The 14,020-nt window shown below is 38.7% G+C and overlaps 1 protein-coding gene across 1 annotated transcript in view; it reads left to right on the forward strand.

Moving 5' to 3' along the window:
- Positions 1 to 3,058: 3,058 nt before the first annotated feature.
- abca3b (ATP-binding cassette, sub-family A (ABC1), member 3b) overlaps positions 3,059 to 14,020 on the forward strand; it is a 36,243-nt gene continuing 25,281 nt past the window's right edge. Inside the window, exons 1-7 of the mRNA XM_083931538.1 lie at positions 3,059 to 3,286; positions 4,419 to 4,517; positions 8,204 to 8,450; positions 10,101 to 10,228; positions 11,445 to 11,610; positions 12,379 to 12,638; positions 12,731 to 12,847. Coding sequence (XP_083787664.1) covers positions 4,464 to 4,517; positions 8,204 to 8,450; positions 10,101 to 10,228; positions 11,445 to 11,610; positions 12,379 to 12,638; positions 12,731 to 12,847 — 972 coding nt within the window. The 5' untranslated portion in view covers positions 3,059 to 3,286; positions 4,419 to 4,463. The remainder of the gene's footprint in view (positions 3,287 to 4,418; positions 4,518 to 8,203; positions 8,451 to 10,100; positions 10,229 to 11,444; positions 11,611 to 12,378; positions 12,639 to 12,730; positions 12,848 to 14,020) is intronic.

Raw genomic sequence — 14,020 nt, forward strand, 5'->3', positions numbered from 1 at the left:
GTTTGCCAAAGGTACTGTGGTGTCATCTGTGTTTTTCAAGGGCATCTAGTAAAATGGAAACAGAGCTGTGAAATGAGTCTTAGTAGTCTGCAACTTCTTCCAGAGTACATATACACCTATTGTTCTGTCGATCAATATTACTTAAAATGCCTACAATAATCTCATCCGGAACAGCAGATGTTAAGAGTCATTAGCTGTTGAGATATTGACACATGTTCAAAAAGGTGTGCTGATGATGGAATTTACCAAGAATCACCATCTGGATGAGGATCATACAAACCTCATTCAGATGGTAAGTGCTGCACAGTCATGAACTAATCAGCTCAAATGTAACGAGGCACTCGATACAACATGAAATTAACATGCTGATAAGTTGTATTTAACCCACTTTTCTTCCGGTCTGAAGTAGGGCTAGCACTTTCTTCATCAGAGGGAGCGCAGTTCGATGAAATGTAAACATTTCCACGCTTGAAACAATCAATACCGAAGTACTTTTGAATGGATTTGCTTTGCCTTCTTGGAGTGAAAGGGAAGTTCAGACACTAAAGGAAAATTATTACCTGATGGGGTTTTGAGAGTACTGTATGCCTCATTCGGGACACTGAGTACACGATGTCTAGAAGTGTGTGACTGACTGTAAATACATTTTAAACTGTTACACCAGACTGGTTATAACCTGTGTTTTTATAATGTACATAGTACTTTATGTAAAAATGGAGAAAGACAAAGAACATGCCACTACTACTTGAAATAGTTTTTGCTTCATTCCAAAAAGGCAGTTTCCTCTGAAAGTTCTGTTTTTCTACAGTACAGTGTTTTGTCATTATACCTGTGATGTGAATATGTTATTTTGTATTGAGCTAAAATAAAACAAGCCATCATGCAAGTTTTGTGTTAAGATTGGTCCCTGATTACTTTAAAAACAAAATAAGAATATTTGGGCTTATTGCAGTTTGCTTTATTGTTTTCCCCAGTGAGCTGTTTTTCTTGGACTTAATGAGAATCATAAGGAACATGAAAGTAAAATGGGTTTCCTAGGGGTTGGAATCAATTTAAAGGTTGAGTTCAAATTGTGTTCAAGAGCTCATCAGATCCAGGCCCTGTCCCTATAAAAAATACTGATATTGTGAATAGTTATTTAATTACAACCACAAAATAATTTTAATACAGTAGTTATTTCAAGTAAATTCAAGAACTGCTTATAAACTAAACAAAGCTCACTCAAGCCTGGACTACAAATAAGAACCGTGTCTATTTTCCCAAGATGTAGGACCAGACTACATGAAAACTCCTAGGAAATTATTTGGATTTTTAAAATTTTCCAACATGGAAGTATACATGATGATTTGAAGCCCTGTTTACACAGCCAGGCATTAAATTCAGGGGGAGAGAAATACTGGGATCAGCCTAAAAAATACACATTTTTAACTGTAAAATGGAAACTCCTCCGTGGTTGCTAAAGCCCTGAAATTTCCAGAAAAAATAAAACTCAGAAGACAGGCCCACAGTTTATCGGTTGTAGCTATGGCCCTAACATTAAAGGGGTGGTGTGGAGTTTGAAAGATGAATGAATTAAGATCTAATTCAAATTCACTATTGAGTTGCACAAGGGGAATTGTGAGATTCAGACACTTTGAAGCTTGAAGCAGTGCATGTTACTAATTCACTTCTTCCCCCGGAGTTGTTTGTGCTTTGTCGTCTCGCAGGTCTCTGCTGATCGTGGTGGTGCCTACTGCCTTGGTCCTGCATGACACTTCCTGCTACTATTATAATCTATAACCTTGGCTGTGCTTGTTTCTACTATTCTGCTGTATTAACCGGCATATCATCTCTAGTCAAGTCTTATTCACATTACTATAGATATTATTATAGTTACTGGAAGTGTGTCCGTCTCTGTCTTTGTGTCTGTCTTTGTCTCTCACTGTCCATCTATCCGTCTTTTCTCTCTTTCTCTCTCCTCTCTCAACGCCACTGTACTCTACGGGGGAATTGTTGGGTCTATGTTAATCATAAATAAGTCATTGAGTGTGGTCTATATCTACTCTGTAAAGTGTCCTGAGATAACTTTTGTTATGATTTGGCACTATAATTAAAATTGAATTGAATTGAAAATAGGGACTACAGTCACAATATCTCAGCTGTATAGATTATTGGAGAACACATACCTCAAAGCCTGTTGTACGCTGTTGCACACAGTTTCGAGGCAACACGCTGTTTACAGATTAATGGTGTCCAAGTAAACACAGATCAGTCAGAGCAGAGTGGGCTTGTTCAAGAGTCGGGTTAAAAGAGACAGACGCTAAAACAGAGACAGACTGTATGAGAATAATAATGAGAATAATAATGGCTGGTACAAGGTAAACAGAACGTGACAGAAAGTCATTGTCAAACCCGTCAAAACATTTTATTAAAATATTAATTCAGACTAATTATATATATATTTTTTATAGAAAAGCAATACTTTCATTCTGTACCCCTTCAAACGTCCGCGGGTGTATTATTATTTTTTTCAATATAGCTTTTAATAAAGATTCTACATATTTCACCTTTAAATCATGTTCTAGTAGAAACCCAAAATACAAGTATGAAGCTGGAAATTAGCATATTTCCCCTTTAAATCTGTCTTTTCCATCTTATTGAAGGCGCAATATTTAATGAGTAGCATAAGACACAGTAAAAATTAAGCATCCCTGGATAAATTGGCCAGCCCGGCATGGGGCGTACTGTATATAGTGTGTTCATGTTTGAGTTTGGAGATTAAAACGATTAATTCAAGAGCATCAAAGCCACATGGGACTTTAAAGTTTTCGGCTAACTCACTAAAAAAACAAAAAAAAAACTCAAATGTTGTCGAGAGCAAAACAACTACACACACAAAAAATATATATAATTAGAAATGAATACGGAAAAAAAAAAAAATGTTTTGTGAATTCTTCGGTTTTCAGTAAACTCAGAGATCACGTGACCCTCCGCTCCCACTGTGATCACGTGAGGTGTTTTGTTGACGGTTGTCGCTGCATTTCGCACGATGAATTCACGGGCTTACACAGCAGCTGGTGCAATGTCATCGCCTCGCTAGCAGGCAGCAAACTGGAGGGGGAAAACCTGCACCGGTTGGCTTCACTGATGCTAGCCGAGACTCGAAAGCGTTTCGGCGAAGGAAGTAGCACCACAGTGGTGCTTTTGTCATCGGTTTAAAACCAGAAAAAGGAGTTACTGTATTCACCTTTACAGGAAGACGGTCCGCAGCTAGTGAAGTTCATGTGCCGAAACCGGCTTCTTTGAGGTAATTTGACACAATTATATCATAAAGTTTATTCGGCGGATACTTTTAATGGTTAATACAGTGTAACATGACATAATGCCGGGGAGTCAGTGGGTTATATTGCGGAAATACATAGCTTTGTTCCCCAGCTCCATCATTAGCATTCATCAGAATCCTTAGGGATTGACGAGCACGTCGATTGTCCAATCAGGGGGTCTAGAAGGCTGTGTTGGACCAATCAGAGTAGAGCAAGGCAGGTTTCAGTTCATAAGGAAAAGGCCCCCGTCTCCAATGGTTTGATTGTTTTCTATAAGATACTGATAGAGACACGGTTGCCCTAAGTATGTAAGCCCATGGTCTTCTTAATTTAATTAAACAGATAATACATATACTGAGCCCACATATGTATCACGAGAAGGATGTAGCCACTCAGAGATAATTGGCGTGGAATTCAGACAGTTCCAGTTTGTCCAGTTTTGTTACATGTATGTGCTCTTATGCTGTGAAATTAGACTCAAGGGGAAAAACAGTGCTATGAGTCTCTCCAGGAGGTAAAAGTGGCTGCAGAAGCTTGGTTCATATTTATTGAACGCCCTCTGTGGACTGTATAGTTAGTTCATATTCTGTTGGCATGAGAGTTTATAGGCGGTTTTATTAGCCATTCAAATATCCCTGAAAACATCTTATAGCCCTTTTATTACAACAATCATACTCTCCATTGGCCTGTATAACTGGTTCAACATGTGGATGTGAGTGACCTGCTTTTGTTAAAAATTTGCCTGTAGTTTTCCTTTTTTCTAACTGACCCCATTTCCAACCTGCTGTCACCCCTTTCATTTAATTGTACCAACTGGGGATTTTCCCTATCCCTATCTTGTGATCATCATTTCTTCACTTACACATTATATTGTCTAGGCCTGCATTTTCGGAACATAACGAAAACATCATGCTTGTTGTGATACTGGCTATTGCTCAATTTCACTTCTCTTTTCTGTTTTTTTTTAGTTATTGTTAAATAGAAACTGAGATCAGAAACCTTTACAGCCATCACGGCCGGTGGAAGCTGTTTCGAAAATGCAACTTATCTTCAAGAAAACTTCATAAGCATTTCAAAGATTGACCCAAAACAAATTCACTCTTTTTCCATCTCCAGCCACTTTAGACGGCTGCCTGGACTGTTTCCCGTGTACCGCTCAAAATGGCTATCGCCCGACAATTTGGGCTATTGGTGTGGAAAAACTATCTTCAGCAGGTGAGTTGGGGGAGGTTAACCTGCACCCTGTATGTGTCCTTTTTAGGTGCTGACATTGTCTGCAAAACTATGTGTTTACAGAGGAGATGCCTCCCCGACAGTATTTGCTAAGTTATAGTCTTATGGGACGTCATAAATACAGTAAAGTGACTTACATTTTGTTTTTCTACAACATATGATGTTAGCCAGCTACTTGGAAAATGGCTCACCTCAGTAATATACAGTGTGTCTGCTACTCTGTTGTTGTGTCACAGGTTTGAGATAGGTCAACATGTTGGTAGCTGTCACATGCTTTTCCACACCTTAAATGGCTATACCTTTTTAAGCATTCAAAGATTTATTGTTATTACACAACAGGATTGAACAATGAAATATAGTTGTATCCTCATTCATGCTATAAACACGCTTATCGATCCTTTTGGTTTTCATGTTGTTATTTTTTTATATTGTGACATAGCTGATGAAACTGAAGTACAATCAGATTTTATGTTATGTAACTCGATTCACTTTCTACACAGGGAAACTATTAATACATACATTTTCTGTATAAACCAGACATACACATACAAGTAAATTGATTTTCTTTTGTTACATCTCTTGACCTTCTCAACTGTTTCTTAACATGTTAGGCATGTTGCACACACCATGGCCACAGCTCAAAATCTCTAAGAAACACTGGACGTCTTACGTTAGCAGGTGATTCGAGGTTTGCACCATTATGTAGTTCACGGAAAATCATATAATCCGATTCAGGCTCAGTCTCCAGTTTACAGAAGATTGAAAGGAATTTTTCACTCTAAACAGTGCCAGCGTATTGCCCTGAATAGCAGCTTGCATAGTTCTGAACATTAATATCAGTTGATGGTTACACAATGCTGCTTGCAACTATCCGGTAATGGGATTAGCTGTCTCCTACATAGCATGCATGGTGGGAGGTTGTTGCGCCATCATCATGTATCCACTCCCTGCTATTCCAGTTGTGGTTGTCTAGAGACTCCATTAGGACCATGCAGGGAAGAATAAGTATGCATCTTTGTGTTGCTTTTCCATCTTGGCTGCAGAAAATAAACACAGAGTGCATGTTAATCACTCAAACTCTATTGGCAAATGTAATGCATTAAGACATTTTACCTACTCAAGCAAAAATGTGGACATTATACTGTAATTCAGGCCTGTAAAAGTTTTTTTGTGAAAACTGGTATTGGCAAAGTATTTCTGGGCCATCCTGTTTTTTGGAGGTGTCCTTATCCCCATGGACGACTGGCCACATTTAGAAAACTTGAGGTCATGTTCATAATATTTCCAGCTCAGCTACAGTAGATTTGGATAGTTCTTTTCAAAGTGTTTGCTGTACTCATAAATGTTATCATTGGGCTTGATCTTTGTTCTGCAATAGCATGTAGCCTAACAAGAGCTAAATGAAAGATAGCGTAAGCAAACATTTTACTAACCCCTTTATACAGGCCTTCAAAGGCACAATGAGTAGGATTTTCTTAAAAACAATGTATAGACTTTTACAAAAAGGATTCCTCTCAGTCATCACTTATGACCCACTAGAAGTGTCCAGCTGTATCTGCAGAGACCTGTATTTTCTTATTTTGCTGTGATCAGGAAGTTTCTGGGCTTCAAGCATTATTAAAACCTAATGACCAGGTGCCACATCGTAAGCACACATACTAGAGGACGCTACAAAAAATACATAAATACACTTTACATAAATACAATAAAGTGACTTACATTTTGTTTTTCTACAACATATGATGTTAGCCAGCTACTTGGAAAATGGCTCACCTCAGTAATATACAGTGTGCCTGCTACTCTGTTGTTGTGTCACAGGTTTGAGATAGGGCAACATGTTGGTAGCTGTCACATGCTTTTCCAGACCTTATATGGCTATACCTTTTTAAGCATTCAAAGATTTATTGTTGTTATTACACAACAGGATTCGGCAATAGCATGTAGCCTAAAAAGAGCTAAATGAAAGATAGCCTGAGCAAACATTTTACTAACCCCTTTATACAGGCCTTCAAAGGCACAATGAGTAGGATTTTCTTAAAAACAATGTATAGACTTTTACAAAAAGGATTCCTCTCAGTCATCACTTATGACCCACTAGAAGTGTCCAGCTGTATCTGCAGAGACCTGTATTTTCTTATTTTGCTGTGATCAGGAAGTTTCTGGGCTTCAAGCATTATTAAAACCTAATGACCAGGTGCCACATCGTAAGCACACATACTAGAAGACGCTACAAAAAATACATAAATACATTTTACATAAATACAGTAAAGTGACTTAAATTTTTCTTTTTCTACAACATATGATGTTAGCCAGATGAGAGACACAGCACTGAAAAAATGCAAAGAGAGCGAGGTGAAGGGCCAAGCGGACAAATCTCGTTTCAAAATATGAGTCAATTTGGGGTTGGCTTTCACCTACTGGAGAGCTCCCGCCAACAACGGTCATTAAATATGTGTAGAAAAATGAGAAAAAATAGTACCGTAGAGTTGAGGGTGGTGCAACTGCCATACCTGGAAGTAATGCAGCCGGTCAGGATACTCTCAAAGGTGCACCTGGAATACACCTAGTAGTTGATGAGGTTAATGATTTCTAGTTTACCAACTTAAGTTTTTACCAAATTAGATACTGTCTGATAGTGCTTGAGACAATAAGCCCAGTGTTGTCCACATGTACCTTGTCCCACTAGCATCAGTGGCACTGTGGCTGCTCTGACTCTCCTGAATACTGAGTTTGTAACTTAAGGCTTTAACACAAGCACACATAAATAATTAAGTAGTTAGTTACAGTGGTGCCACAACTTAAATGTAAGTATTCTTTCTAAAAGTACAACTTAAAAAAAAGAAATCAAATTAAACGGTTTGGTTTAGCCTTGAAAGCAGACGAATCTGCCAAGCTCATGTTTCATTTGCTCCTGCAGGTATGTCTGACCTCATCCCATTCAGTTCGCCATTGTTTTCGAAACGATCCGAGCCTCTTGCTCTGATTGGTTGTAGGTCCATCCAATTGCATCCATAGGCATTTTGGTCTGCACCATTGATAACGCCTCTTGGTAGTCGAAAATGAACTGAGAGGCTCCTGAATAATATGCATTTGTGAATTAAGTGATGGGGGTAGGTCTGATATCAGCGCCCCTATGAGATTGAATGTAATATCCTGGAACTGTCCAAGGCACTTTCTACTCTAATCACTCAATAATCTGAGGCTGTCACATATGCTTTGTGTCAACTGTCTGTGAAGTCATCTAGTTTCAATTCTCAAAAAAAAAGAATAAATTGATGACCAGACCCCATCTTGACAGAAAATGATTTGTAGTTAGCATTTTCAAAGCATATTGAACACATGGAAATGGTTTGCTTTTCTGCTTTTCTGCTCTCAGTTTTGTGTGTCCTATTGTTTGTTGCTTACCTGTTGTTGACATTTGGAGCAATTTATCCCTTTTTATGAATGTTTTGAGTTTGTTAAAGTCATGAATATTCTGTCAAATGCGTAGCTAATTAATCTCAATACCTTTTCAGTCTGTGTGTCATATTAATTGAGAACTCACCCCTTTTAAAAAAGAAACAAACCCAACATTTTCTTATATTCACTCAATTTCTAAATTTTCTTTTCAGTCTCTTTTCTCTGCACCATCAGATAGATGACAGATTTTCTCTATTCTCGCTCTCCAGAAACGTCAAATCCTGGTAACTCTGGTGGAAATCCTCCTCCCCCTGCTCTTCTCCGGCATCCTCATCGCTCTACGTCAGAAGGTACCTTTTAAGGACTACCCAAATGCCACGGTATATGAGAGCTACGCTGTTGACATACTACCCAAGGGAATCTCGCATCGCCTACAGCTGGCCTACGTGCCTGGTAACTCCAGTGTTGTGCGTCAGGTGGCAGAGGATGTGCGAGCCAGCCTCGCCCTCTCATCAGGTGGGTAAATAGTTGGGCATGAAATGTGTGGTGTGTTTAGTACAACAGTGTTTAGACTGCAACTCCAAATGCAAATCTATAAAAAGCAGGACATACATTACCTTACAGCCTGATAGCTTATGATGCATTCCATTTACCATGGAAGTCAGACCTGGGAAGTGACCAGTTGAATTCCATTATATTTAACGGGTTAGCCATGGTAAGCATTACCAGCTGGCTTCCTCCAAAAGTAAGTAGACTTACTTTAAAGCAAATCTAAAGCTCAGGAACAAACATGTTATTTGTTATTTTTTTAATCACTTCAAAAATCTAAATATAGAAACAACTGGTTTTATAGGGGGTTATGCGCATAACTATTCCTATGGTTCAAGTCTTTATGCTAGGCTAAGCTTATACTCTGCTGGCTGTAGCCTTATATTTACGGGACAGATGTAGGATTTATCTGATGTTCTTACTTTTGGCATAAAAGCAAATAAACATATTTCCCAATATGTCAACTTATTCCTTACATATAGCCATTCTCTGAATAGAACACTTCATACACAACTTTGAAATTCAGTCAAAAACCCCAAACCCACACACCTCAATACTGGAATATTTTTGAAAGTTATTGTGACATCATATTCTGCCATTATTTGAGATAAAATATTGGATCCGGTTTCTTTAAAACCCTATTAAAACAAAGCCTAATTCCAAGTTTGAGCTGTTAGTTACACCAGGTAACAAATACCACAGCCTTTTGTATTCTGGGACACAGGTGGGAATACTGGTTCCGCTAGAAACAACCGTTAGGAAAGTCAACAGGCCGCACACGCGCGCACGCACACGCACACGCACACGCACACGCACACGCACATACACTCCTACACTTGTGTGACCAGCTCTTCAGATAAACATCCAGGCAGTCTGACCAGCAGGCTGTTTTGTTTTCACGACGACAGATAATCAGGAAGATCGACAAAAAGCAGCACTGTGAGGCTGATGGCAGAGATGTGACTGATCTGTGCAACTGCAGGTCGTCGTATACACAGCCGTGTGAGATCCCAGCTGAGCCATTAATGAATAATTGAGCCGGTCTCTGCATTCAGAGGGATAGGTGAAGGAGAATGAACAAGGTTGAAATTGAGTATGGCATGCACACAGAAGACAACCAAAATAAGACCTCACTGTTCTGACTGACAATGAAGGGATTTTCCTAAGTTGAAAAGCCCTGGGATACTTACTCACTAAATGTGACGATTTTACATATTTAAATAACACCAGGGTCGTTAAACTGGGACCACTAAAAAAAGGCAGCACATTTGGGGTATTTTTTCTGCAGAGACATTAGTTATATGGTGTACGTGCTGTATTTGTGAAATAGTGAATTGTGAAATGACATTTCCTATACGTAATGTCGCATTTGCTTTTGTTGTTAAAAAGTTGATGGGACTTCTCTTGTGTAGATCATCAGTGACATATGTCCCGTTTTCTTGTACTATTATCGTTCAGCTGATGAACCATTACTGAACGATTTTAAGTTTTTATCCACTACATTTAGCTAATTATTTCAACTGTTAAGCAAATATTTCTGAGCTTACTACTTTAACCATTTATACATTACTTTTAAGTTAAATGAACCGTGTGTGTCTGTGTGTGTGTGTTTTCCAGTGCGTGGCTTTGAGACTGAGGAGCACTTTGAGGACTATGTGAGAACTGACCCTCTGTCAGGAAGGCTGTTGGCTGCTGTGGTATTTGAACACCCCTTCACCCACGATGATGAACCTCTGCCCCTGAAGGTTAAATGCAGCATACACACATTGTCACACACTGATTTTTGCACCTGAGAAGTGGTGCATTGTGCCATTGTCTGGTGATTGTGTCAGGGACAGTGCAGAGTCTAGCCACAACATGAGTGGTAAATAATTCTTTTCTGTATTTTAACAGAAACATAATTACTTGGAGAGGTGTACAACTTACAACACAGTAACATACTGTTTATGTTTTACTGATCTTAATGTAAGGAGGAATAAATGATTTTACATTATGTGTTCCCAGTAATACCTGGTTGTTTACTTTCTTTGCTTTGACAGCTGACAGTCTAAACAGAGGGAAGAGTCTCAAAGAACCTCATGTTTTGGTCAGGTTTATTACAAAGCACCCTAGTGCATATTAACTGTTTATGACATGATTATAACTGACAGATTGATGTCTGATTAAGTACTAAGTAGAAGAAAGGTAGAGATTAAACATATCCTCCTATGTATGTGAAAATCCTGACGGGACAGATTAATTCACAGTATGGGATCACACTATACAAAAATCTTTATTTGTGTTTGAAGAAAAAAGTCTGACTTACTTAATCGGCTTGAAGGCTTCCGACAGCCCGAAGCTCACATGAAGAGAAAATGTACTTTCATATTTTTGGGTGAATCATCTACTCATATTTATCCTTCTGTCCTTGGAGAAAGTTCTTCCTGCTGCCAGATGCATAAAAAAAACCTAAACATAAATACACAAAAGGTGAAAAAACAAAGTATTTTAAACACACGCAGCTCTTTACTTGTCATTTCTCTTAATCTTTGTTTCCTATTTCTAACCCCACTTCTTGTCTCACTCCTCTATCCATCTTTTAATGAACATTACGCTACTACAACACAGGGCTTTGTATCAATTTAAAAGAAATTATTCTTTGAACAAAATAATAAACTATAAACAAAGTCATGAGAATGCACAAATTAAAATGTTAAGAATTTGGTTTAGTTGAGTTTGTGGTATATACTGTATACGGGTCAGTTGTTTACTGGAACCAATAGGAGGCCCAAAATATTTCATATGAATGACTTAACATGGACAGCGATGTATGTCATTTGCCAATGCGTACTGTAACTCTGTCATTCACTGCATAGTGGAGGCTTATTTGCTTAGTTGATTTAGTCACTCAATGAAACTGGACCCTATTTGAGCCCAAGTTGATAAAGAGACCTGATGTGTGAAATTCGCTCCACTCCCCAGGTGAGCTACCACCTGCGTTTCAGCTTCACCCCGCGCATGGCCCCACCCAAGGAGAGATCGGAGCTGAACCCGAACAGTGACCTGGATTGGCACACGCTCAGCCTCTATCCCCTCTTCCAGCTACCAGGCCCGAGGGAGCAGTATGACAAGGAGGGGGGCACCCCCGGTGAGAGGCAACGTCTCTTTCTATCTTGTCTTTGTTTCTCTTTATCCGTCTCTCCCACTTCTTCTCTCTCCCCTTTTTATGTCACCTTTAAGCCAAAACATCTTGTCTGCTTTGATGCACCTAAACCTTCGCTCTCTCATCCAAAAATAAATGTTAAATAGTCTATATACATTAGTCCTGCTCTATTTTTATTCTAAGACAGAGGTTATGATTGCTTCAAAGCACTTATTTTTTCCACACTCTCTAGAGCAAGAGCCCTCTCCTCACATGGTGTTTCCATGGCAACCAAATCTAGTTTTGGCACTGTCAGGATGCATTGTGCCCTCACAATTTGTGGGGCATTTGTGAGGTGTTGGGTACTAAATACTCTCAACGTTATCTTCACATGTGATGATGATGATGATGATGCATTGGGAATTCGATAAGATACTGTTCTGCTGTGGCCCAGACCTTTTTTTTCCTTTCAAAATGAAGTTCAGAAATTGAGAGGCAAAAGAAGCATGCTCCAAGAGATGAATGCATCCTCGCAGCATAATAGAGATGAAAAGCTTTTAGAGTCGCATGAGTATGGATTTTCAACCTCCACATGCATAATAGCTCACGGCTGCAGCTCCACTTTTGTTCTTCAAGGCCTTTTACCCATTTTCATGTGAACAAGGAAAGTTAGAAGGACTTTGCATGGTGGAACAGTTCACTTTGTACATAGACATTTTTTACATAAACATCTGCATTTTTTCTTCAGTGTTAATATTTTTATTCTCTTTTAAGGTTATTTCCGTGAGGGATTCTTGGCTGTGCAGCATGCAGTGGACCGAGCCATCATGCGCTCGTACAACAGAACATCTGCTGCCTCTCTTCTGCGACAAATCAGAGTGGTCCTGTCGCGGTTTCCTTACCCTGCCTTTATATATGATGTCTTCATCCTGGCCATTCAGAACCAACTCCCGCTACTACTGGTGCTCAGCTTTACCTACACCTCTCTCAACATAGTACGAGCCGTGGTGCAGGAGAAGGAAAGGAAGCTCAAGGTGTGTTTGTGCGTCTTTATAATGGATGTTTTTGGTGTTGAATTCAGTAATAAAACTGATCCTTAATATATATCTTTGCTTGTACATTTCAGGAGTACATGAGGATGATGGGCCTCAGCAATTGGCTCCACTGGAGCGCCTGGTTCCTCATGTTCTTCCTCTTCCTCTCTATTTCAATCTTTTTTGTCACTCTGCTCCTTTGTATCCAGGTGAGTTTGTGTTTCACAACATTGGGTCTCATGCAGCAACATTTTCTTAAATTTCTCTTAAATGATTCCTTAATTTTCTGTTAAGAGAAAAAAAGTAAACTTTAAATACACAAAACGTTCTTCACCATGGTAATTCCTTCTAAACATTATATGAAGGCAGTTGTTGTGCCTTGTGCAAATACTCTGGCACATGCCCAAGAACTCGAAAGATGCCACCAAACAAACGCTGTAAGAAGAACTTCAGCAATAGTGAAATTGACGTGTTCAATGAAGTTAAAGTGTGTTAGTACTGGTGTTACAGGAACGCCCAAAAGATTCATAAAACATATAGTAATCAAATATATACATATACAGTATACAGGTAGTATATAATAATCTCAATTTGGTTATATGATATCCATGGTCTGATTTTAGTTTGGACTGTGAAAAACAAGATTTATTTTTCTTATCTTGACCTCTTACCTAAGAGAAGAGCAAAAATAAGAAAACATTGGTGACTCCCAAAAATTAACGGGTACTAACAAAATAAGAACAAATCGTGGATACGAACAAAAAAAGGAGAACATTTGTTTGTATATTGCTTCTCGCATTAGCGCCAATAGATCATAACACTCCACGTAATGAATGTAATACACGTAATAAAGGGTTTCTTAGATATCCGATATCATTATCTACAGTAGTATTAAGTGGAAATAGCTGCAGTATGTAGGCCTTTGTATGTATGTAGCTAGGCTGTCACTCTCAAAGCAATACGTCATACAGTGTGACTTAATTAACCAGTAAGCCCAACTTTACAGTTGGAGTAAAACCAAGAGGAGAGTGAAAGAGTGAAATTGGCCGTAAAGCAAGTTATCAAATAATTTATAAGAATTAACAGGATCCAGAAAGTTTGCTTACTATTAAGTGGTGCAGAAAACTATGGAAAAAGCCAAGGCACTCTGCCTTCAGGTGAAATATTATTTGAATGCATTCTTCGAGCATATAGGCAAAATGATTTCCTGTATGCTTGAGGAATATATTTATAATATAATTTCACCGTAAGATGGAGTGCAGTGCTCCCTTCTTCCATTGTTAACTGTTTATTATAACAACCAGGTCATAATAAATAGTTATTTGTTTTTCATCAAGCAGGGTAATTCCTGAAGAATAGCTTTATGTCACATGCAAGAATTA

Source organism: Echiichthys vipera (genome assembly GCF_963691815.1).
Source record: "Echiichthys vipera genome assembly, chromosome: 17".
Taxonomy (NCBI): domain Eukaryota; kingdom Metazoa; phylum Chordata; class Actinopteri; order Perciformes; family Trachinidae; genus Echiichthys; species Echiichthys vipera.